Below are 24,476 nucleotides of genomic sequence, written 5' to 3' on the forward strand. Positions count from 1 at the left end.
GTGCGGGGCCTTCCTTGTAATTCGCAGAGCTTAAAATAACGAGTCCCAAATTAATCCTTCAGTACCCTGTTCCTATTTTACTTGAGGGTATGTTCCCTACTTCTCTTTTTTTCATAAGGGCAGGGAAGGGCTCCTGTGGTTCAGAAGAGACCCGTGTTGCCACAGTCCACTCACTGGGAGTCTTGAGATGCTAATTCTAGTAAAGTCAAAGCGGATGGAGAAGATCCAGTCCTTCTGAGGATCACTTAACACCTACAGAACCCATAATACTCTCCACTGCTTTTCATCATGTAGAAAAGAACTGGTTCACTCAGCATCCTCAAAACCGGTTCAATTCTATCTCAATGTCATATTCAAAAAATGCAGCAGGAAGGCAAGCACTATTTGGTCTCTGTGTTTATTTAACACTTAATAAGTACCTACAATGAACCAGGAATTGTATCTTATTGTTTAAAAATGTCAAAGCTGTAAAATATGGCCCCAGGTGAGAGGTTACCAAAAGTAGCCTGGAAGGATCAAAATCACTTATGTAGCAAATTCTGCTCTGCAGCTCAGCCAAGCATCAAAACCCCTAGACCCAAAGGAAAGCCCAGGGCGGAGATGGTCTTGCCAAAGACCAAGAGGAGGAGCTTGGGGGGTGGTGCAGGTGGGCGACCCGGGAGAGGGGCCAGGTGACAGCCCCAGCGGGTGCATTTAAGGCACAGCAATGTCTGGCATCTTAGCAGGGCCTCCCATCTTGCGCTCCAGTTGGTTTTAAATCCGACTTTTTTGCCTCTCCCAGTTTAAAAGAAAAAACGTAAAACAAAAAGGGAAAATTCATTGGCATACTTATTCTCCCGAACGACTTTAAGTCAAATCTAAACTTAAAGGCAATAAATTGTGTGGTTTTCTTCACCCTTCATTAATGAAAACTGCCCGTTCAAAAACTACACTAAGACAATGTATTCCTAAATAGCAATCCGGCTTTAATTGTAGGGCATGAACCACCTTGCAAACAAATTACATCACGATGATTTATCAATAGGTACTGTACTGGGTGTTGTTGGGCTTTTTTTTTTTTTTTTTTTTGCAAACTTAGAACAAACCAGAGAATGTAATGTTTAAGTCTTCTTCATCATGTAGAAAAATAAACCCAACCTAAATTACCTTCATGTCAAGGGATCCATTCTGCAAAAGCAAAACTGAAATCTACACTTACAACAGAGTTTTAAAAATCCTCAGTGCAAGAAACATAACCAATTAATACAGATCAATGCTCAGGAATATGGAAAATTTTCCTATACAGAGGTAGAATCCAGTGCACAAGGCTAAAACAATATTCAATAGTCTAAGCAAGACTGAGTCAGGCTTTACGGAATCCACTGTAAGTCAGCAGACTGTAGGTACATACATACAATAAATAGACTATACAATTTTTTAAAGTACTTTAATAAACTCCACAAAATAATAGCAGATGCATGGAAATATTTACATAATTCAATTTTCAAATCTCTCATTCAAATAAAAGGGATAAAAATAAGATGTCTGCTTGAAAGGCAGCAAAACCTCTTTCCTGAAATGGATCGGTAAAGTAAGATACTCTACATGGGAGGAACTAATTTATTTGAGAGGTATTCATAGTCAGCTAAGAAAATATGTCCCTTTTTAAGCTATATAGTTTAGGGAATATAAAATGTTATTTTCTACATTTTTGGGGGGTCTCTATTTCATGTTCTAAATCCAAATCTTACTTGAAGAGAGCAGCTGATTTTGGAACCCATATGGAGTATACTGATACACAGTTACAATGGAAAGATAATTCACTTTCCATGTTCCACTTGTTTGCTTTTGAAAGTTTAAGCCAGAAAGAATCTAACAGTATTTCTGGCCCACACAGTTGGGTTTACACATGCTACAAACTTCAGGGCCATCTGAGTAGCACTGGCCTTTGTGTTCTTGGGCTGCTTGGCTGTTTCTGAGTCCCTCCCACTAACAAAGCATGTCTCCTCAGGGGCAGGCATGTCTGGGGAGCAGGTGTATGAGTTCAGGGCACAAGACAAATAACGTAAGATTCCAGAGTTTTCCAAGCTCACACAGGAGGGTGGTAAAACACAGATTTATCTACTGCCATTTGCCTCAAAGACCTGATGAAAGAAAAACTTAGAAACCTCTGTCATTGTGACCCGAGAAAATATGCAAACCCCAAAGCACTGTATGCTTCACTGACCCAGATTCTTAGACTTAACTGTGAGGTTCTGTCATTAACCCTTCAATTTTCCTTGCTACAAAAGCTCTCCATTTGGCCCATAAGGAAATGAAGAATAGTCAGAAATGAAAAAGGACGGTCATAATTAATGACATGTAAACCTTCACAGCTTTAGTTTCATATAACTTCACTAAGCACCCACAATGAAAATGCAAGTTGTTTTTTATTCAATCATTCTGTGAAAAATACCTCAGTAAATAGGAACATTTTGCCCTTCAGTGATCTTCCATGTGAATACCCACCCCACCCCCTTTTTTTTTAATTTTAGATTTTTAAAAAATTTTTATACAAATAGACTAACTTTGATTTGAAGTAAACATATAAAAGTTGAGAGGAATATTGCTTGCACAATGGACGTGGAAGTAGAGGAGGGGGGTGGGCGGGGCGAGGAAGGGGCTGCCCCTCGGGGCAGGCAGAGAGAGAGACCACCGCAGGATCAGAAGGCACAAGCACCCATGTGATCTAGAATGTTCCTGGGGGAGGAGCTGGGGGAAGGGAGTCGTCTGGTTCAGCACTACAGTCAAGCTGATTCCGCCACTGTGGAGAAAACCGGCTAGGATAAAGGTGCGCAGACACGGGACAAGTGCCCCCCTGGAGAGCAAGAAAGCTCAGAAGACAGCTCGCAGGAGTGGTGCAGAGAAACAGCCAGTGCTATTTATTTGGATGTCTGTGCCATGGTGGGTACAAACTATATTCTCTGCTCTGTGGGATCAAAACCAAAACAGAATAAAACAAACAAAAATCCCCCCCAAATCCCCGAGAAGCAGCAAGAAGGAATGCAAGAAGTCTTAACGGGACATACTGATCCGGGTGGGGTGGTGAACGCGGCGCGCGCCTTTAATGCGCATCCAACTTTGTCACCTATGCCGGGCTCTCCTATCAGGTTGGTTCGGCTACTGACCGACGGGGACTTAGGAACCAGGCCAAGCCGCTCCCTGCCTCTATGCGACTTCCCGTCCCTTCCCTGCCTCCTCCAGGGTTAGAGTCTTTTTCCTCCACGAAGGAAGCGCTGACCCGGGGCTGGGAAGGCGTGGACGGGATCCCATGGCACCGACTTCGCGTCCTCGGAGCCCTGCTGCGCGTGCGCGCAGCCCAGAGGCGCTCATCAAGGCAGCCTGGCGGAGCTATGAATTAAAAAGAAAAGGAGAGGGGAAACAAAACAAAACCACCCCACGTCTGTCTTTTCTCGAACTAAAGGAGAAACTGAGGGATGGCACGGCCTCCGGCAGGGACGCCCACGGTTAGGAGATGATGGCCGGGGACCACCTGGGCAGAGTCAGATTGTCAGCACTCGCTGACCGCTTCCTCGTGGGTCTTCTCAGGTCCTTGTACTTGTCCTCGCAGAGGCGGGAGATGGCCTGAAGGGCAGGAGAGAGACACTCAGATCAGCCCCGGGGCCGGCACCCTGCCCACACTCTCCATCCTTGCAGTGGGCCAGCACCATCCGCGACACTGAGGATGTGCGGGATGAAGGTGCTGAGGGCCCCGCACCTCCCCTGGAAGACGGCTCTGACCTGTGAGCCTTCTCCTCCCCACACCTGCAGCCGCCAAAGTCGGATGGGAAGAGGCCGGTGCAAGTGCAAAGCCGAGCTATACGTAAGACACAAGTGTCACACAGCTTCACAGTGACGGCCCTAAACCCAGGTCAAGACCAACAACAAGGCTGTGGAGAAAACAGCTTCAAAAAATGAAAAAAGCGGATTCAAACCTTTCTGGATTGCCAATCATAGGGTCATCTGGTATCTTTTCCCTTATAAAAGTGAATGCTGGTTTAAAACGGGTTTTAAAAAACTTATTTGATTTAAAAAACAGAATCAATGCACGTTAAATAAAAACCAGTACTGAGAAGGTTATTAAAAGTATGAGGTTGTACCAATGCAATCCAGGTCATCTGGTCCTTATTTTATGATGACCGGCAATGGCAGAACGAGCCTGAGCACAGAGCTCTGCCGCAGGAGTGTACCCGCGGGACGCTGGTGCCTCTTACCTCCAGCTTGTGGGCCCTCTCCCTGCTCAGGGGCTCCAAGGGGAAGCTCAGGTTGTTGGCTTCCGCCAGAGAACGAAGATCAAAATAATACTTGGCATAAACACTGGAAGGAACGTTGATGTTGAACTGGAGCAATTCAAGGAACTGTCGCTCTAGCTCGTTCCTGCAGAGTAAGACAGAAATGCACAGCTCAGCCGCTGTCCCCACCGCGGACAGCCCAGGCAGGCTGCCGGACACGGAGGCCACAAGACCGCACCCTCCAGGGAGAACAGCCATCTCACCGGCGGCCCGCTTGGACGCAGAGTTGCCATCTCACCACCAAACTGGTGATAAAAGCCAAGCCCATCTGACCCAGTGCCCAGAGGATGAGGCCTGATTAACTGGGATGATCAGCACCAGGAAGTGCTTCAGGGTGACCCCAACACTGAGACCAAGCACATGTGTGTGTGCACACACATACACATGCAGCGGGCTCTGGCCTCACCTCACCACATGAACCATCAGTTCAAACGGGGCAGAAGACACAGTTAGGAGCTGTCAAACAGAGTCCAGTGAGACTGGACGGCTGCCTAGAGGACAGGCCTCCGAGACCCAGAGGATCACCTTGCGGGGAGGGAAGGGTGGGGAAGCGATGAGCAGCTTCCTCAGGACCATGGGAGTGCAGGAAGGAGACCACCAGTCTCAGCATGCACCCACCCACCCCCCCAAACCCTAAGCCTAACCCATCACCTGCAGGGTCTGTGAGGACCCACAGCTGGGCCACCCATCTGATTTGACAGGTCTAGGTGGGCCCAAGAACATGCATCTCTAGTACGCTCCTGCTGCTGAGCCTTCCCTCCTGCCTTCCCTCCTGGATAACAGTGCCTGGTCCATAAAGGAGCCAATCCCCTTATAGCTGATGAAGGCTGGAACACATTGTATAACGCCCCCATTAGCAGGCCCACCTCTTGGTAGTCACTGCCGGGGGAAAAGCATCCTCAGGGACAGGTCTGTCTGTCAGCACTGGTCCTGGGCCAGATTCTCAGTTCTAGGCCACCCCCCGGGCAGCACCCTGGACTCACTTCTGTCCTTTAACACAGTCTCCCCTCCTCCTCTCCTCCGAGACAGAAACCGTGACATCTGACTGCAGCCTGGCCCCAGCACAGCACCTGACACACAGGTGGTGCTCAATAATTAGTTATTAATTATTGAATGGAGTGGACCAAGCGTAGCCTGGGTGGAGGGATCAGGGAAAGCTTCCTGGAAGTGACAGCTGAGCTAAGTCTGGGAGGCGGTAGTGGCTGGTTCCCTGACAGCAGCTCCTAGGCAAAAGATAACTGAGGAACCTCAGCAAGTTGTTATCGAAGGCCTGAGAGCTTTGGAGGGAAAGATCAAGACATCGAATTCAGTTCATCTAATCAGAAGGGCTGCTTCCATGCAGCTTTGAGGAAGAAGTTAAGCCCCAAATGTATATGTGATGTCAAAATTTACACTTCTAATGACTTTTATTTATGCCTGCTTTAAGTCAGACTTAGGAGATCATCCTGTGAAATAACAAGAATCCAGGTAAGATCTTAACAAGACTTGGGAGCTGCCTGTGGACACACTGCCACCTAGTGGCCAAGTGGTGACACTGCAGCTCCCATTCTCCAATGCCAGGAAGAAAAACCAGTGAGAGAGCCAGGAAGCTATTCCCACCCCAGATGGTATCTAGACACCACTGCCTTTTGTTGAGGGTATAACCAGGATTAAAGTCGAGAGGAATCTGGTTTCTAACAAGGCGGCAGTTTCCCCAGGTTCCTTAAGGGAAAAACAGCCATTCTGAATATTTATTTTTTTAATGTTTCTGTTTATGTTGTGGGGGAAATAAAGATTTTAGAATGGCTGTGTTTTCAAACTAGGGCAATATTTAGAAAATAAAAATAATTCCCCAAATTTGAATTTCCAAACAATAGCAGTACCTCCTCCAGGGATACCTGACAGCTTGTTACATGATAAATCATCAGAAAACTAAGTGATGCAGAGGGAATGGGCTTGATGGATTTGCTACTCTCAAGGGTGTGTGTGTGTGTGTGTGTGCATTTAGTTGCTCAGTCGTGTCTGACTCTGCATCCCCATCAACTTTAGCCCGCCTGGCTCCTTGTCTATGGGATTCTCCAGATAAGAATACTAGAGTGGGTTGCCATTTCCTTCTCCAGGGAATCTTCCCCAGGACATCGAACCTGAGTCTCTTTCGTCTCCTGCACTGGCAGGTGGATTCTTTACCATTAGCACCACCTGGGAAGCCTAATTACCAGTAAATAGTTCTGATGTAAAAATTTATAATAAATAAATTCAAGTGAATAAACCAAAACATTTCCGAAGTATTTGTTGCATTAGGTCATCACTGTAAAGAAACCCAGTTGATTGATGCCACTTAGCAACTTTAGAATGGGGCTCTACAATGAAAGAAAGTTGTTTTCATCACCTCATGGCCTATCGACTTTTCTAGAAAAATGAGCCCACTTTAAAGACCAGCTATTAAGGGGTAATCCCACTCCTCGGCACAGACTCCAAAGAACAGAGAGTAGGGCCTCAGGGAGGAATTTGCACACTGATGTTCACGTTTACAGCAGAGTTACTCACAGCAGCCAAAAGGTGGAAGGGACCAACTTACGGTCTGTATGACAATTCTCTTAATAACTGTTTTCAGCTTGAAATAAAATCAAGACTTAAAAAATTTTTTTAATTTTCTAATTCTTGCTATCAAAGACTTCATATTTTTCTTACTTTTTAAGGATAAAGAATGACAGGTGCAGGAAAGAGTCTTACTGGTCTGTAGTAGGAAAAGGCTCTGTGGCAAAAGATGCAAGAACATAAACAAGTGTCCCCAGGGCAGCAAAAAGAGGGGGGATGCCCAGCCAGCCAGCAACCGGAGGAAGGGGCAGGTAGGGTCCAGGGACATGGATGGGGTCTGGGACACAGTGGAACCTCCTCTAGCAAGAAGAGGCTGTCCGGCTTGAGGAAGCCAGACAAACAAGATGAGAAACACGTCAGTAAGAACTGGGTCAGCAGTGCAGAAGTTCATCCTGATTGTTTCCAAAGCAGCTCCTTTCGTCCTGACCCCACTTCCTGTACATCCAGCCCCAGGGACCCCAGGCTTCGGGCTGCAGGTGAACCCAGAACGGTGCCCTGAGAGAGGAGTGGCCCAACCGGGAAGCACAGGAGGACCCTGAGGGACAGAAAGTTCATGTGAAGCCAAGTGAACTTGCAACACGTGTCAAAAAGCAGTGATAATCTTCTTTCTGAAACTGAACAGAGGCAGGGAGCATTTTAGCCTGTCTGCTGCCTGTCGTCAGTCTGCAGTGAGTACAGAGTGGGGATGAACCCCACCGCAGACGGGGAGCAGAAAGGTAAAGGAAGGTTCCCTGGAACATGGTTTCAGAGACTAGATTCATAAGCCAGAAAGCTTGTCCCAGTACCCATCTGGGACCCACAGGATGAGACGCACAGGTTTTTGTAAATCCTATCCGCAACCGTGTCCTTGCTCAGCCAGCTCACAATAGATGCACAGCCACGGTCACTCACTCCTCCCCGTGCACGTCCACACGGGGGCGCCCCCGCCCACACTCACATGTCCTCCACCGTGATGTCCTTCAGGATCTGGCAGTAGTCCACGTTCCACACCGCCTGGTCATCCCACACCTTGGAGGCCAGCAGGATGGCCCCCAGAACAATCCGCTTCCAGTTGGCCGGACAGATGTCAATCTCTGCGTATGTGAGAAGCCGTTCGAGGTACACCTGGAAGACACGGCCACACCAGCACCCTTCAGCCCTAAGCCACAGACAGAGGGAGGGTCAAGGGCTCCCTCCCAAGCCCGGCAGCCAGTCTGTGCGGCCTGTGGTCTGTGAACGGGGGCCAAGGTGGAGAAGCCCAGGGAAGCTGACCAGGGCCAGCACCTTGTCTGCCTCTGCCACTCAAACAGGAGCTCTCTGCCTCTGAGATGAGGGCTGGCCCTCAGCTGTCTGCTGAGTCAGTAAACAGACAAGTGATGATGGTTCTTTTGCTTAAAACATTTCGTTCTGCTTCCAGTGCTTTACTAATGAAAAGTCAGTTCCTTCCATCTTAAAAAGCAGGATTTTTATGGATGATCTCAGATACCAAGTACTCCTCAGACCGGATGAGGGGCACAGTATGAAAGACAAAATAAAAATCATGAGAAAGAAATTACTAATATAATCACAAAGACAAAACAGCCATACCCAATGAGCTGCCAAGAGGCCCTAAGTTTTCTGAGAGGTGATGAAACGGGAAGCCATCATGTCCACCTTACTGCCCCACCCTGGTCCAGTGACCCAGCCCTGCCACCGTTGGCTGCGTCTCTCCCCAGGCAGGGCAGCTGCCCTCCTCCGGTCTCTCCCCCGAGGAAGCCAAGTCCCCTGAGGACCACCCCCGGGCCTCACTCCCACCATGTGCCCAGCACTCAGCACGCCGCTGGTTCAGGGAGCGGCCCCCACGTGCTGGCCTCAGGGACACAGGGCCCTGCAGGAAGGACGCTCTGGATGTGGAATGCGGCTACAGGAGAGCAGGTCTAGGGAGGCCTGAGTGGATGAGATGACCACAGCAATGGCATTCAGGAAGGAGCCGCGGTCAGAAGCAGGCGGGAAACTCAGGCCCTGGATTTAGAGACAGGTGCGGGGGGAATGGGGGGTCAGAGGAGACCACTCAGGGAAGAGCCAGTCCCCTCTGCGGTGCTCAGCACTAAACATCTGAGAGGCCTTCAGAGAGGCCTCTGGGGTCACGACACGTGCCTGCCAACCGTGCTCTATGGACCTTCAGGGGCGCTTCCAACGTCCCTCAGGGACAGAACAGCACTGGGCTATGACAACCACTGGTGAAGAAACGTGGGTCACTCAGCAGAGGTCAGTCATCTTTTCCATTGTACAGATTTTAGTTTTTAATGGCATTTATTACATCAAGGAGCAGGAAGAGTAAGCTAATGTTTTAGATCATTATTTTTGTGTGAAAACTGAAATCCTTCAGCGAGAGATCCAGGCCAGGCTGAGGGGAAATTTAATTAGACACCGACCTCAGGAGCCCAGACTACATGTATGTTACAAAGGTTGATGACTAACTCTTCTTATTCCACCAAGAAAAGAATTTTTTAAATGTGCCACAAAACTGTACTAGGAGCAGAAAACTGAGGCTGGATCTAACTCCAGATCTTTTGAAGCAATCATTATGGACACTCTTCAACCAGATCCCTAAGATGCTACTCCTTTATATAAATGAGCTATGTAAACCTTTCCAAGCTCCCCAATGAAATAGCTTCTCACTGACTCAGTACAAAAAGGTTACTCAATTTTGTTCTTACTTAACCACAGTAGATATATATTAATAGGTACACTAGGTAACATTTAAAATAATGTTTGGAAAAAAACAAGCCATCTACCACATCTGATATTCCACTAAGATGACCTGGAGAAATTAGATATGATAACACAGTCCATTACCGAGGGGAAGCAGATGTTATGTTTGGGGAGAAAGAATTCATAAAAGCACCACATAATAGCATGCAATTTGGAAGAATCTGCCAAGAAAGCTATATTCAAGGATCAGCTGTAATTTCTTTAGTAAACTCCCACTTGGCTATTTTAATTTTCTGCCAAGTAAAATAATATACGATTGATTTTTTCTGAACACCATTCCCTACACCATTGCTAATAGGACACTGCTGCTCAATTAAATTTTCAGATTTAACTTCCTAAGAAGGACCATCCTGAGTCTCTAGAAAATACAGGTTAGTGACCGCTTACAGAGCATTCAGGTGACTGTACAAAATAAAACTGTTGGAAGGCATGGCGTGGGGGAGGAGAAGAGGGAGAAAGTGCACAGTCATGGAGTCCGGGATGCACGGGACCACACTTCTGAGGATGCTGGGCTTCCCTGTACATCACTCAGAGCAGCCCCGGGGGGCAGGGAGAAAGTGCACACTCACGGACTCCAGGGTGCACGGGACCACACTTCTGAGGATGTTGGGCTTCCCTGTCCATCACTCAGAGCAGCCCTGCCCACACTTCTGAGGATGCTGGGCTTCCCTGTCCATCACTCAGAGCAGCCCCGCCCACACTTCTGAGGATGCTGGGTTTCCCCGTCCATCACTCAGAGCAGCCCCACCCACACTTCTGAGGATGCTGGGCTTCCCTGTCCATCACTCAGAGCAGCCCCGGTCGGTGCACTGTAGGCCCTCACCCACAGCTCAGCTGACTGGGCCTCCCGAGCGCTTCCTATTTGCTAATATTTGAGGTAGCTGGATTCCTCACTGGACTTTATCTGAACAGCACTTTTGACCTCGGTAGAAACCACTAATGTGCCCTAAAAAGGGGGGTCTCTGGGGTCAGAATGGATAGATTCCACAGGTGGCCTCTTCACCAGAGCACCGGCCTCCGAGAGGCACTTTGGGGCCAAGTGACAGCCCTCAGGGCTGCCGGGGGGGACCCAGCTGAGCTGGCATGCCTGGTGCTCCTGGACACACGCAGCAGCAAGTGGCTGAAGGCTCTGGAAGCGTCTCCCATAGGCAGCGGGGCAGAGCTAACTGTGGTCCTCCCTGCCTCCTCTGGGCAACGGGCCAGGCCACCAAGGGAAGGCCCAGGAGAAAGGCAGAGAGGGACGCAGCCCGCCAGCCCCAGCCCAGGCCTGCTGTGAAGGGTTGTTGTGAGCCTGGAATGACGGGTGGGACCATCACACGCCGGGCTCGATCGCAACACAGAGTTGGCTGCCTGGGCCAACCAAGCAGACCCCGGAGACTCAGTCTGCAGAGCTGTGCCTGTTGTGAGGGCCCCTGACGCTGCCCACCTGTCAGCTATAGCCAGAGACGCTCATCTCCTGCTAAGCCGCCAGCTGATGTCCCAGGACAAGGGAGGATTTCAGCAGCTCCCACAACTGACCCACTCCCACAGCACTCCCAAGACAAACTAACCACCCACGTCTGCTTGGAGACAGGGGAACAAACTACATGTTCTCAACAGAAGTCTCTGCAGAAACTATGTCTTTCACAGGACACAAAGCTTCTTCACGCTGATAAATCCAAACTGGAAGGTGCTACAGGGCAAAGTCAGGTCACCATTTTCTTCAGAACAGAAGGCAAAAAACCCCACCACATCTTGAAACAGGAGCTTCAATAAATCTTTCTTCAGGGCGTCAAATAAGTACTCATTATCTGATTTTCTTCCTCTTCTTCCCCCTTTGTCACAATCTCCCTTCATTAAAATGTCAACCCTGCTGCCTGGAGGGGGTTTTTTGAGGTCTTGACATCCTTTGGAGGAACAAAGCTGAGCCATAAATATGCTTCTCAGTCATGACCTCAGGGTTTATCAGCAGGCCACATCACCAGAGGAAGACTTGCTGGATGTCTGTTCACCTGTCAGGGGGCAAGTTCCACAAGAGAAGGAATTCACAAGCAAACCGGTCACTGTGCCATGAGCTGAGAACAAGGGGCTCTCAGTGTGGCGGAGATGTGGATGGTCCTTACACTCGTCGTCATACCACAGGGTCTCTTCTCAGGGAACTGCATGGGCCCACGGGACAGCCCACGCACTGGCAAGCCCGTTTCTTATCTGAGTGGTGCACAGTGGGAAAGGTCAGTGACAGCGGGCTCCGCTGTCAAAGCTGCTTCCCCAATGAGATCGGAGCTAAATCAACCGTCCCTAAGGTTTTAAGAATCTAAGGAAGGTTATAGGTTTTTAACTTGAGTCAATGTGCAGATTATGTCCACGCTGTCTCTGAATGTCTCATGAATGTCTCATCTTACAGACACGTATTTACACAAAAATCACAGAGGAGAAGGCAGCAATTACAGCAGTCCTCGCGACGTAGGGAACCAACACCAGAAACCTGGACATCAGTGAGGTGGCCCTGGTCCTTCTCAGCACTGTGGACCCTGCATGGGTCGTTTCAGCTTTCCTGCTTCTGAGTGTGATCTGACAAGGGGCTTTAGGTGGGACTGCGGAACAGACCGCATGCTCTCTTTTGGGAGATTCAGTTGCTATTCTGGATAAAAGACAACCCTGAGGTGGCGTTGGGGTTCCCAGGTCTGCAGTGGACACTCCCACCTGCACCCCACTCGATGGCCATGTCATCCTGCGGGCACTCACCAGGGTGACGATGGCACATTCTGCAGTCAGCTGAGCAGCACTGAACAGTGTCCGAACAAACCGGTAAATCTGCTTCTGCTCTGGGTTGTGTTTGTCATAATCTGGTGGCACTTCGGATTTCTGGGGAGGGAGACATTCTCCATGAGTAGCCCCCCCACAGGAGCCACAGAGACATGACTGGACCATACCCTGGGACCCAAGGGGAGGGTTACCGAAAGAGGGTGAAGGTTTTCATCGAAAATATCCAAGAGCATCCTTCCATCTGGGTCCCTGGGGAGGAAAGTAACAGAAAACGGAGTTTCCCTTCTGTAGCAGAGTGCCAGTCAAAATGAAAACAAAATGTATTTTGATTCAACTGTTATTTCAAGAAACAGAGGCAGTACTGTTAAGAGATGCTATTGATTATTCATGAATTATAATTTGCTTTTCTTGGGGACATTACTTAATCACCTTTGAATAGTCCATAAAATAAAGGTTATGAATCCCATTTAGTAAAGTAAAAATCAAAGATTTTCATTTCTTGAGTTTTCAAATGCACCAAATCTAAATTTCTTTAACATCTTATTTCTGAGCAAAGTTTGATGGATCTGTTTAAACTATCACTACGTTGTCAACACAAAAGAAGTCTGAGGGTGAGAATGAACACGCAGCGTGTCCTGGAGATTAGTCTGAAATTCTCACAGCATGCAGCTTAACCACTTCACTAATGAGGGGCCTCACGACTGTATTTTTAAAAAATAATTTAATGTATGTATTTATTTTTGGCCGTGCTGGGTCTTCGCTGAGGCATGGGCTTTTCTCTAGCTGCTGCGCAGGCTTCTCGTTGCGGAGCACAGGCTCTAGGCACGTGGCCGGCAGCAGTTACCGCACGTGTGCTCAGCGGTGGTGGCTCCTGGGCTCCATGGCACAGGCTCAGTAGTTGTGGTGCATGGGCTTAGCCGCGCTGCAGCACTCGAAATCGTCCTGAATCAGGGATCCAACTTGTGTCTCCTGCACTGGCAGGTGGATTCTTTACCACTGTGAGCCATCAGGAAAGCCCCACGACTCAATTTTGAAAAACAACAGGGGCCATGTAGAAAAGTGCACCTGGCTGTTACCAGCCGGTACCCACACAGACCCACTTAAAGGGGCGGCTCTCTCCGTGAACGCGGGCAGAGGGGGTGGTGGGCTCTGGGGGGGCCACGGCCATGTAGAAACGTGCACCTGGCTGTTACCAGCCGGTACCCACACAGACCCACTTAAAGGGGCGGCTCTCTCCGTGAACGCGGGCAGAGGGGGCGCTGGGCTCTGGGGGGGCCACGGCCATGTAAAAACGTGCACCTGGCTGTTACCAGCCAGTACCCACACAGACCCACTTAAAGGGGCGGCTCTCTCCATGAACGCGGGCAGAGGGGGCGCTGGGCTTGGGGGGGACCACACCCTGCTAGTGACGGCTCTGCTTCCACCTGACTTATGTCATTTGAGTGTTGCCTAAAAAATTTTCTTTGGAAACTGCTGCTTTGGTAACAGCAAGTAACGTTCCAATGTCAGTTAGGCTCGCGATTATCAGAAGCTGCAGATGTGCCTCTGCCATGCACCCCCATGGGACACACCAGTTTCTGCTCTATGACTTACTGTCTGCAAAAAGACGAAAGAGAGCTCGGCTGAACAGCTAACTTCTTATATGATTTTTCCATGATTCACTTCTAAAATTAACTGAACTATCTCCAGACTCCCATCAGAAAGGATTGCTACCACCTTAAAAGAGTTTACGACTAACTTTACAACAAAACTGTTTCTATGAACTTCTTTTTCATGTGAAAGCTGTGCACAGAAACTTGTTACAATATTTTATAAAAGACAGAATGTTTAAGTGAATGACACAGAAAATAAAGTCAAGAGGAGGCTGAATACTGTCAAGAAACTCTGTTCTCTTTTGCTGACTTCATTTGGTTTCCTCTGACTCAGAAGCAGTTCAGTACTTCTCTGGGAGGTGTGGGTAAACTGTGTTACCTTTACAGATTCTATGAAAGTGAGATAAGAATACAAAACTCAAAGGCTGAGGCAACTAGAACGCAATAGGAAAAATGTCATTGCAGATAAAATGTGATGTTTTCAGCACAAAATTAAACAAAATCCACATACCTGTTTTTGATGTGGTAATATATTGCGAGAGCTACACTGTAAAATAAAATGCAGGAGTTCAGTGTTTAATAAGCATATTCAAGATGTTGCATTTTCTCTGGCATTAGTCTGATCATAAGTATTTAGAACTTAAGTAAAACGATCCATCTGAACAGCCCCCATTTAATTCAGAATGCTAAGAATATGCACTCTTCAAAGTAAATCAATCAGATATTTATATCCAGCAGTTATTAAATCTTTTCCAGAAACACCAAAACTTTGTGATAGTCAGAAATAAATTTCTCTATCTGAAATTTTAAGCTTTCCTCACTGTATAATATAGTCATTATGCAAAAATTAAGTGATTAAATTAAACTCCTCTAGAGGTCTCCCAATTCAGCACCTGCTATTTTAGGCAATCAGTGGTTTCTTTATAACTGCCAGAAAAATGTGAATATTACCCACAGTGGTTTATCATTTTTTCTCTTAAAATCAATAACCTATTGGCAATCTGCCTAACTTATTCATTCATCTGCTGAAATGGTACTTACCTCTTATTTGTAATACCTTATAGTTTAATACCTTAAAATTTCATTTTACATTTTAAAAGAATTTAATGAAGACATTCCCATCCCCTGAATTTTCAAGTACTGTTTCTCTGATTATAAAATGAGATATATTCATATTGTAGAAATTTTTGGAAAATAAAGTATACAGAAAATAATTCCTCTGCCCAAAGATGATTACTACCAGCTTGAGATATAGAGACATCTATTCCTAGTTACCTATAAATTATGTGTGTAAGCAAGCAGGCTGGCATCCCACTTTCATCCTCATTAACAAGTTTCTTACCATTAAAATGTTACTCAAAAATACAACTTTAAATGGCCGACTATATTCCATATTCCACCATACTTTATTAACCATTTCCCTGTTCTTGAACATTTAAGTTGTTTATAGTATTTTGCAATTATGATTAACACCATAATATTCCCACAAATAAACATTTTGTGACCTATTTCCACAAAACATCCTGTAATTGGAAACAGGAGGTTTCTAAGGTTGTTAATAATCGTAAGGCTCCCCCAAACATACCTCCCAAAATCTTTGCAGAAAAGCTGTACCAGTGTACACTTCCTCACCAGTGTCTGTCTCACTTCACCTTCACCAACGCTCACCTTGAATGTTTTGAAAAAATGTTCTCCAGCTGGATAGAGTAAAAAGGGTAACTGCTTTCCTGAGTTTCTCTGATCACCTATCAAGTGGGCAGGGTTATTCAGGTTGAACTGCCCAATCTTTTTATTACTTCCTCCTTTGTAACCTGTCTAGATCCTTCCACAATTTTAAAATTTGAAGAGGCCAATTTTTTTTTTTTAAGCTTCTAAGAACATAGCTAACTGGCTGCATCAGATTGTGCTCTGGTCTCTGAGCCCAGGAACTGCCAGCCAGGGCCCCAACATGGAGCAAGCAGACTGAGCCCCAGACACCTCTTCTCACTCAGTGGTGCCCACTTAGAGCCCGGGCGTGCACACTGGACTCCAAAAGGCCCAGACATTCACCCACGACCTGACAACAGCTCATTTCACTCTGCCGAAAGAGAGCACGTTCTCCCAAATCTCTCTTTCCAGATCTATGAATTCAAGAGATTTTAGATAAGTGTGAAAAGTATTCCTGAGCAAGTGTAATATATTATAGTTCTCCTAAAATCCTAAAAAGCATCTAAGCTGATGAAGGAATTGTAATTGGGGTGAAGGGACTTCAAAAGTTTAAAAAATAATGGTACAGTTTTCCAAGTACCTTCCAAGTACCTAAAAAGCCCTGCCATGGGAAATAATAAATGTTACTGTTTCTATTTTATAAATGAGAAAATTCATGTAAAGATATCAGATGTCAGGATTTCTGACTTATATAATGGTTTTGTGCACTTTCATTCTATAATGCTGGCCTCTGGAAAAAAGGAAGAGATACTGTTTTATTCATTTAAAAGTCACGCTGTGATGATTAAATTGAATGTTTCATATGATTGGGTTTGGTAAAGTGATTACTTTAACTGCTTTAGGAAAAAATACGGTCCCTGTGCTCCCTGTGAGGAAACATGTCATAGGAAAAACATCACTGGACTGAAGTCAGACCAGCTGGGCTCAAAACCTGGCTCCTTCATCAGTTAAGAGTTCATCCACCCCTCAGAGCCTTCACTTCACATTCAGACAATTCAACCTGCATTGCAGAGTGGTTATTACAATCAAACGAAGTAAATAAAAGCATGATCTCAAATATAAAGTTCTCAAATGAAAGTTACTATTATTACTGCTGTTGTTGCCTAATGAATGATTCCATCTCTGGAGGTCTTCCAGCCTCTGTGGAGGGAAAGTCTCAGGGCCCCAGGTTACTACTATCTCCCGTATCTCTAGAACCCAAAGCCAGGTTGGACGTTATCATGACTCACACCCCCGTGAAACACAGGGATGCTCGGAAGGCCAATGTCCACTCAAGGTCAAACCCCGAAAGTGGGAAAACCAAGCTGAGGATGCACGTGTGGTCTAGCTCTACTGGCCAGTTCAGCAGGTCACGGTGAAAGCAGCAAGCAACTCTTGAGGGCAAAGCCTGGCCAGCTGGAAATGGAATCAACCCCAGGCTTCACTCCCAATGGCCAGCTTGGGAGGCCTGGCCAGTCTGCCACATCCTCAGAACTGGCGAGGTCTCCAAGGACAGGCCAACCAGAGGGCTAGAGCAACTGCCCTAGTTGCAGAACCAGGAGGAAAGGGGAGCCTGGAAGGAAAAGAAGCTATTTTCTTGCCCAGGAAAACAAACCCCATTTCTGACAGCTAGCACCACCCTTGCCTCACTTCTGACCTAGAGCTAGGTCAGAGGTGCCGGGTTCTGGAAGGTGTACGAAGCTGCTCTGATCCTGAGGCCAGGGGCCATGGATGGTGCTGCTGCTGCTGCTGCTGCTGCTGCTGCTAAGTCACTTCAGTCGTGTCGGACTCCATGCAACCCCATAGACGGCAGCCCACCAGGCTCCCCCGTCCCTGGGATTCTCCAGGCAAGAACACTGGAGTGGGTTGCCATTTCCTTCTCCAGTGCGTGAAAGTGAAAAGTGAAAGTGAAGTCGCTCAGTCGTCTCCGACTGTGTGCGACCCCATGGATTGTGTAGCCCACCAGGCTCCTCCATCCATGGCATTTTCCAGGCAAAAGTACTGGAGTAGGGTGCCACTGCCTTCTCTGATGGATGGTGTGGGCAGCTGCAAACAGCTCCTCACCACCTGCACCCATCCTCTGAGCACCAGCCCCATGCTTGTACACAACTGGGGGCCTGGGGTGGTTACAGGGGCACCAGGGTGGATGGCAAACTCTGAATTCATACCACAGCTATCAGCATTCAGGGGAAAAATCAAGTTCTCAGGGAAGATATCATGCCTGTGAAAAAAAAGGAACACAGAATTGTGTGCAAACCTGTCACACATCTGCTTCTTTGACCTTTCAACCCTCCACCCATTCCCTAACCAGAATGTGCAAATATGTTTGCTCTTTGGGCAATCCCCAATTTACACAAGAGTTTTCTTTTTTTTTTTTAATACGAATTTTATTTCACAGTACCTTTCAGTTCCTGGATTTCCAATTGGGTCTTTTTGTAATTTTATTCTTTTTTCTGGCTGCACCGACTAGGTATTGAACCCAGGCCACAGCCATGAAAAGCCCAGAATCCTGACCACTAGGCCACCAGGGAACTTCCCAGAGGGTTTTCTTCTAAAATTAGCTTACAAAGCACTTGTAAGAACCCAGAGCTTTTCTCAAAGGTCAAACGTGGTTAACAGAAGATGAGTTCAGCCCACAAATGCCCCTGCCCCGCTCTGCCCACAGGAAGCTGAATGACTGATTAGTGAGTTTGTATCAATTTTGACATCTTGGGGGAGGAGACCACAGGGGCCTTGGCAGGTGGCAAAATTTCAGAACAGGAGAGCATTCAGACGTCGCACACCCTGCCCTTCATGACATGCATTCCCCTTGTGCAGGCAAAGGCCCTGGCTGAAGTCTCCCAGGCCTGCTAACACCTCAAAATGACCATCACCAAGTCACGTGTGACATACAAGATTTACAGGGAAGGATTCTGATGGTATGTCTACAGTTAGGGTCCACCCTGCCAAGCTCTCAGATCCAAAATGGACATTTGTAAAAACAGGGCACGTTTTAAACAAATAAGCTATTGCCTGAAGGCATCTCAGATCTGGGTGGTGCCCAGGGAAGCCACAGCGTCCACACTGGACTCTTCCTCTGGACACTCAACCCTCACCACTGCCCTAGCTTTCCAGCTTCTCTTCTTTTTTTTTTTTTAACATTTATTTATTTTTTATTGAAGGATAATTGCTTTACAGAATTTTCCTGTTTTCTGTCAAACCTCAACATGAATCAGCCATAGGTATACATATATCCCCTCCCTTTTGAACCTCCCTCCCATCTCCCTCCCCATCCCACCCCTCTAGGATGATACAGAGCCCCTGTTTGAGTTTCCTGAGCCATACAGCAATTCCCATTGGCTATCTATTTTACATATGGTAATGTAAGTTTCCATGTTATTCTTTCCATACATACATTCTCTCCTCCCCTCTCCCCAAGTCCATAAGTCTGTTCTCTATGTTGGTTTCTCCACTGCTGCTCTGTAAGTAAATTCTTCAGTACCATTTTTCTAGATTCCATATATATGCGTTAAAATATGATATTTATCTTTCTCTGACTTACTTCACTCTTTAATAGGTTCTAGGTTCATCTACCTCATTGGAACTGACTCAAAGGCGTTCCTTCTTATAGCTGAGTAATGTTTCGTTGTGTATCTGTACCACATCTTCTTTATCTATTCATCTGTCAATGGACATCTAGGTTGCTCCCATGTTCTAGCTATTGTAAATAGTGTTGCAATGAATAATGGGATACATGTGTCTTTAAATTTTGGTTTCCTCAGGGTATATGCCGGGGTCATATGGTCGTTTTATTTCTAGTTTTTTAAGGAATCTCCATACCGTCTTCCATAGTGGCTGAATCAATTTACATTCCCACCAACAGTGCAAGAGGTTACCTTTTCTCCACACCCTTCTCCAGCATTTACTGTTTGTAGACTTTTTACTGATGGCTATTCTGACCGGTGTGAGGTGATATCTTATTGTAGTTTTGATTTGCATTTCTCTAATAAAGAGTGATGTTGAGCATCTTTTCATGTTTGTTAGCCATCTATATGTCTTCTTTGGAGAAATGTCTGTTTAGGTCTTTTTCCCACTTTTTGATTGGGTTGTTTGTTTTTCTGGTATTGAGTTATATGAGCTGCTTATATATTTCATAAAGCAATCTTTTGTCAGTTGTTTCATTTGCTATTATTTTCTTCAGACAACATTCTGAGGGTTGTCTTTTCAGCCTGCTTAGTGTTTCCTTTGCTGTGCAAAAGCTTTTAAGTTTAGTCAGGTCCCACTTGTTTACTTTTGCTTTTATTTCTATTACTCTAGGAGGTGGGTCACATAGGATCTTGCTTTGATTTATGTCATCTAGTGTTCTGCCTATGTTTTCATCTAAGGGTTTTTATAGTTCTGGTCTTGTATTTAGGTCTTTAATACATTTTGAGTTTATCTTTGTGTATGGTGTTAGGAAGTGTTTTAATTTCATTCTTTTACACGTAGTTCTCCAGTTTTTCCAGCACCATTTACTGAAGAGGCTGTCTTTGCCCCATTGTATATTCTCGCCTCCTTAGTGAAAAATAAAGTACCCATAGGTGCATGGGTTTATTTCTGGGCTTTCTATCTTGTTCCACTGGTGTATATTTCTGTTTTTGTGCCAGTACCATACTGTCTTGATGACTGAAGCTTTGTAGTATAATCTGAAGTCAGGAAGGTTGAGTCCTCCAGCTCCATTCTTCTTTCTCAAGACTACTTTGGCTATTTGGGGTCTTTTGTGTTTCCATATGAATTGTGAAATCTTTTGTTCTAGTTGTGTGAAAAATGTCATTGGTAATTTGATAGGGGTCAGAGTGAATCTGTAGACTGCGTTTGGTAGTATAGTCATTTTCACAGTATTGATTCTTCCTACCCAGGAACATGGAATATCTCGCCATCTGTTTAATGTCATCTTTGATTTATTTCATTAGTGTCTTATAATTTTTTGTGTACAGTTCTTTTGTCTCCTTCAGTTCAGTTGCTCAGTTGTGTCTGACTCCTTGTGACCCCATGGACTGCAGCATGCCAGGCCTCCCTGTCCATCACCAACTCCTGGAGTTTACTCAAACTCATGTCCATTGAATCGGTGATGCCATCCAACCATCTCATCCTCTGTCATCCCCTTCTCCTCCTGCCTTCAATCCTTCCCAGCATCAGGGTCTTTTCAAATGAGTTGGTTCTTTGCATCAGATGGCCAAAGTATCGGAGCTTCAGCTTCAACATCAGTCCTTCCAATGAATATTCAGGACTGATTGATTTCCTTTAGGATGGACTGGTTGGATCTCCTTGCAGTCCAAGGGACTCTTAAGAGTCTTCTCCAACACAACAGTTCAAAAGCATCCATTCATCAGCGCTCAGCTTTCTTCACAGTCTAACTCTCACATCCATATGTGATGACAGGAAAAACCATAGCCTTGACTGCTGCTGCTGCTGCAAAGTCACTTCAGTCGTGTCCGACTCTGTGTGACCCCACAGACGGCAGCCCACCAGGCTCCCCCGTCCCTGGGATTCTCCAGGCAAGAACACTGGAGTGGGCTGCCATTTCCTTCTCCAATGCATGAAAGGACTGGATGGACCTTTGTTGGCAAAGTAATGTCTCAGCTTTTTAATATGCTGTCTAGGTTGGTCATAACTTTCCTTCCAAGGAGTAAGCATCTTTTAATTTCATGGCTGCAATCACCATCTGCAGTGATTCTGGAGCCCCAAAAAATAAACTCTGCCACTGTTTCATTGTTTCCCCAACTATTTGCCATGAAGTGATGGGACCGGATGCCATGATCTTAGTTTTCTGAATGTTGAGCTTTAAGCCAACTTTTTCACTCCTCTTTGACTTCATCAAGAGGCTCTTTAGTTCTTCGTTTTCTGTGGTAAGGATGGTGTCATCTGCATATCTGAGGTTATTGATATTTCTCCGGGCAATCTTGATTCCAGCTTGTGCTTCTTCCAGCCCAGCGTGTCTCATGATGTGCTCTGCATATAAGTTAAATAAGCAGGGTGACAATATACAGCCTTCATGTACTCCTTTTCCTATTTGGAACCAGTCTGTTGTTCCATGTCCAGTTCTAACTGTTGCTTCCTGACCTGCATACAGATTTCTCTGTATGCAGAGGCAGGTCAGGTGGTCTGGTATTCCCATCTCTTTCAGAATTTTCAACAGTTTGTTGTGATCCACACAGTCAAAGGCTTTGGCACAGTCAATAAAGCAGAAATAGATGTTTTTCTGGAACTCTCTCACTTTTTCAGTGATCCAACAGATGTTGGCAATTTGATCTCTGGTTCTTCTGCCTTTTCTAAAACCAGCTTGAATATCTGGAAGTTCACAGTTCACGTATTGCTGAAGCCTGGCTTGGAGAATTTTGAGCATGACTTTACTAGCATGTGAGATGAGTGCAATTGTGCAGCAGTTTGAGCATTCTTTGGCATTGCCTTTCTTTGGGATTAGAATGAAAACTGACCTTTTCCAGTCCTGTGGCCACTGCTGAGTTTTCCAAGTTTGCTGGCATATTGAGTGCAGCACTTTACAGCATCATCTTTTAGGATTTGAAGTAGCTTAACTGGAATTCCATCACCTCCACTAGCTTTGGTCATAGTGATGCTTCCTAAGGCCCACTTGACTTCACATTCCAGGATGTCTGGCTCTAGGTGAGTGAGTGATCACACCATCATGATAATCTGGGTCTTGAAGATCTTTTTAGTATAGTTCTTCTGTGTATTCTCGCCACCTCTTCTTAGTATCTTCTGCTTCTGTTAGGTCCATACCATTTTGTCCTTTTGTCCTTTGCATGAACTGTTCCCTTGGTATCTCTAATATTCTTGAAGAGATCTCTAGTCTTTCCCGTTCTATTGTTTTTCTCTATTTCCTTGCATTGATCACTGAGGAAAGCTTTCTTATCTCTCCTTGCTATTCCTTGGAACTCTGCATTCAAGTGGGTATATCTTTACTTTCCTCCTCTGCTTTTCGCTTCTCTTCTTTTCACATCTATTTGTAAGGCCTCCTCAGACAACCATTTTGCCTGTTTGCATTTCTTTTTCTTGGGGGTGGTATTGATCAATGCCTCCTGTACAATATCAAGAACCTCCGTCCATAGTTCATCAGGCACTCTATCAGATCTAATCCCTTTAATCTATTTGTCACTTCCACTGTATAATTGTAAGGGATTTGATTTAGGTCATACCTGAATGGTCTAGTGGTTTTCCTTACTTTCTTCAATTTAAGTCTGAATTTGGCAATAAGGTTTTCTGTGTTGTCTTTATCTCGTTTTGGTTATCAGGGTGATGGTGGCCTTGTAGAATAAGTTTGGAAGTATTCCTTCCTCTGCAATTTTTTGAAAGAATTTTAGAAGGATAGGCATTAGCTCTTCTCTAAATGTTTGAAAGAATTCTCCTGTGAAGCCATCTGGTCCTAGGCTTTTGTTTTTGGGGAGACTTTTGATCACAGCTTCAATTTCAGTGCTTATAATTGGGTTGTTCATAATTTCTATTTCTTCCTGGAAGATTAAACTTTTCTAAGAATCTGTCCATTTCTTCCAGGCTATCCATTTTATTGCCATATAGTTGTTCACAATAGTCTCTTATCTTATAATCCTTTGTATTTTTGCATTGTCTGTTGTAATCTCTTTTTTCATTTCTAATTTTGTTGATTTGATTCTCCTCTTTTCTTGATGAGTCTGGCTAAAGGTTTGTCAAGTTTATCTTCTTAAAAGAACCAGATTTTAGTTTTATTAATCTTTACTATTCTTTCATTTTTTTTTCATTTATCTCTGCTCGGATCTTTATGATTGCTCTCCTTCTACTAATTTTGGGGGGGTTTTGTTCTTCTTTTTCCAGTTGTTTTAGGTGTAAAGTTAGGTTGTCTATTCGAGGTTTCTCTTGTTTCTTGATGTAGGATTGTATTACTATAAACTTCCCTCTTAGAACTGCTTTTGCTGCACGCCATAGGTTTTGAGTTGTCATGTTTTCATTGTTGTTTCTAGAAATTTTTTGATTTTCCTTTTGATTTCTTCAGTCACCTGTTGGTTATTTAGAAACATAGTGTTTAATCTCCATGTGTTTGTGTTTCTTACAGTTTTTTTTCTTATAATTGATATCTAGTCTCATAGCGTTGTGCTCAGAGAAGATGCTTGATACAATTTCAATTTTCTTAAATTTACTGAGGTTTGATTTGTGACCCAAGATGTGGTCTATCCTGGAGAATGTTCCATGTGCACTTGAGAAGGTGTATTCTTCTGCATTTAATGTCCTGAAGATATCAATGAGACCCATCTCATCTAATGTATCATTTAAGACTTGTGTTTCCTTATTAGTTTTCTGTTTTGATGATCTGTCCAATGGTATGAGTGGGGTCTCCTACTATTATTGTGTTACTGTCAATTTCTCCTTTTATGTCTGTTAGCGTTTGTCTTCGGAGACGGCAATGGCACCCCACTCCAGTATTCCTGCCTGGAAAATCCCATGGATGGAGGAGCTTGGTAGGCTGTAGTTCATGGGGTCTCTAAGAGTTGGACACGACTGAGCAACTTCACTTTCACTTTTCACTTTCCTGCATTGGAGAAGGAAGTAGCAACCCACTCCAGTGTTCTTGTCTGGAGAGTCCCAGGGACAGGGGAGCCTGGTGGGCTGCCGTTTATGGGGTCGCACAGAGTCAGACACGACTGAAGTGACAGCAGCAGCAGTGTTTGTCTTATGTATTGAGGTGCTCCTATGTTGGGTGCATAGATATTTACAATTGTTATGTCGTCCTCTTAGATTGATCCCCTGATCATTATGTAGTGTCCTTCCTTATCTCTTCTGATATTCTTTATTTTCAGGTCTATTTTGTCTGATATGAGGATTG

General features: G+C 45.4%; 1 protein-coding gene across 7 annotated transcripts in view; it reads right to left on the reverse strand.

Annotated features, from left to right (window-relative positions):
- Positions 1-944: 944 nt before the first annotated feature.
- Positions 945-24,476, reverse strand: part of CCNY (cyclin Y) — a 120,476-nt gene continuing 96,944 nt past the window's right edge. For 5 of the 7 annotated variants that reach the window (XM_059892748.1, XM_005214274.3, XM_025000802.2 and 2 more), the window contains 6 exons: positions 14,469-14,504; positions 12,557-12,614; positions 12,345-12,464; positions 7,825-7,991; positions 4,233-4,395; positions 945-3,603 (listed from right to left, as the gene is read on the reverse strand). In XM_059892748.1, the coding sequence (XP_059748731.1) occupies positions 3,487-3,603; positions 4,233-4,395; positions 7,825-7,991; positions 12,345-12,464; positions 12,557-12,614; positions 14,469-14,504 (661 nt within the window). In that variant the 3' untranslated portion in view covers positions 945-3,486. 7 annotated transcript variants of the gene reach the window in all.

Source organism: Bos taurus, chromosome 13, assembly GCF_002263795.3.
Source record: "Bos taurus isolate L1 Dominette 01449 registration number 42190680 breed Hereford chromosome 13, ARS-UCD2.0, whole genome shotgun sequence".
In the NCBI taxonomy this organism is placed as follows: Eukaryota; Metazoa; Chordata; class Mammalia; order Artiodactyla; family Bovidae; genus Bos; species Bos taurus.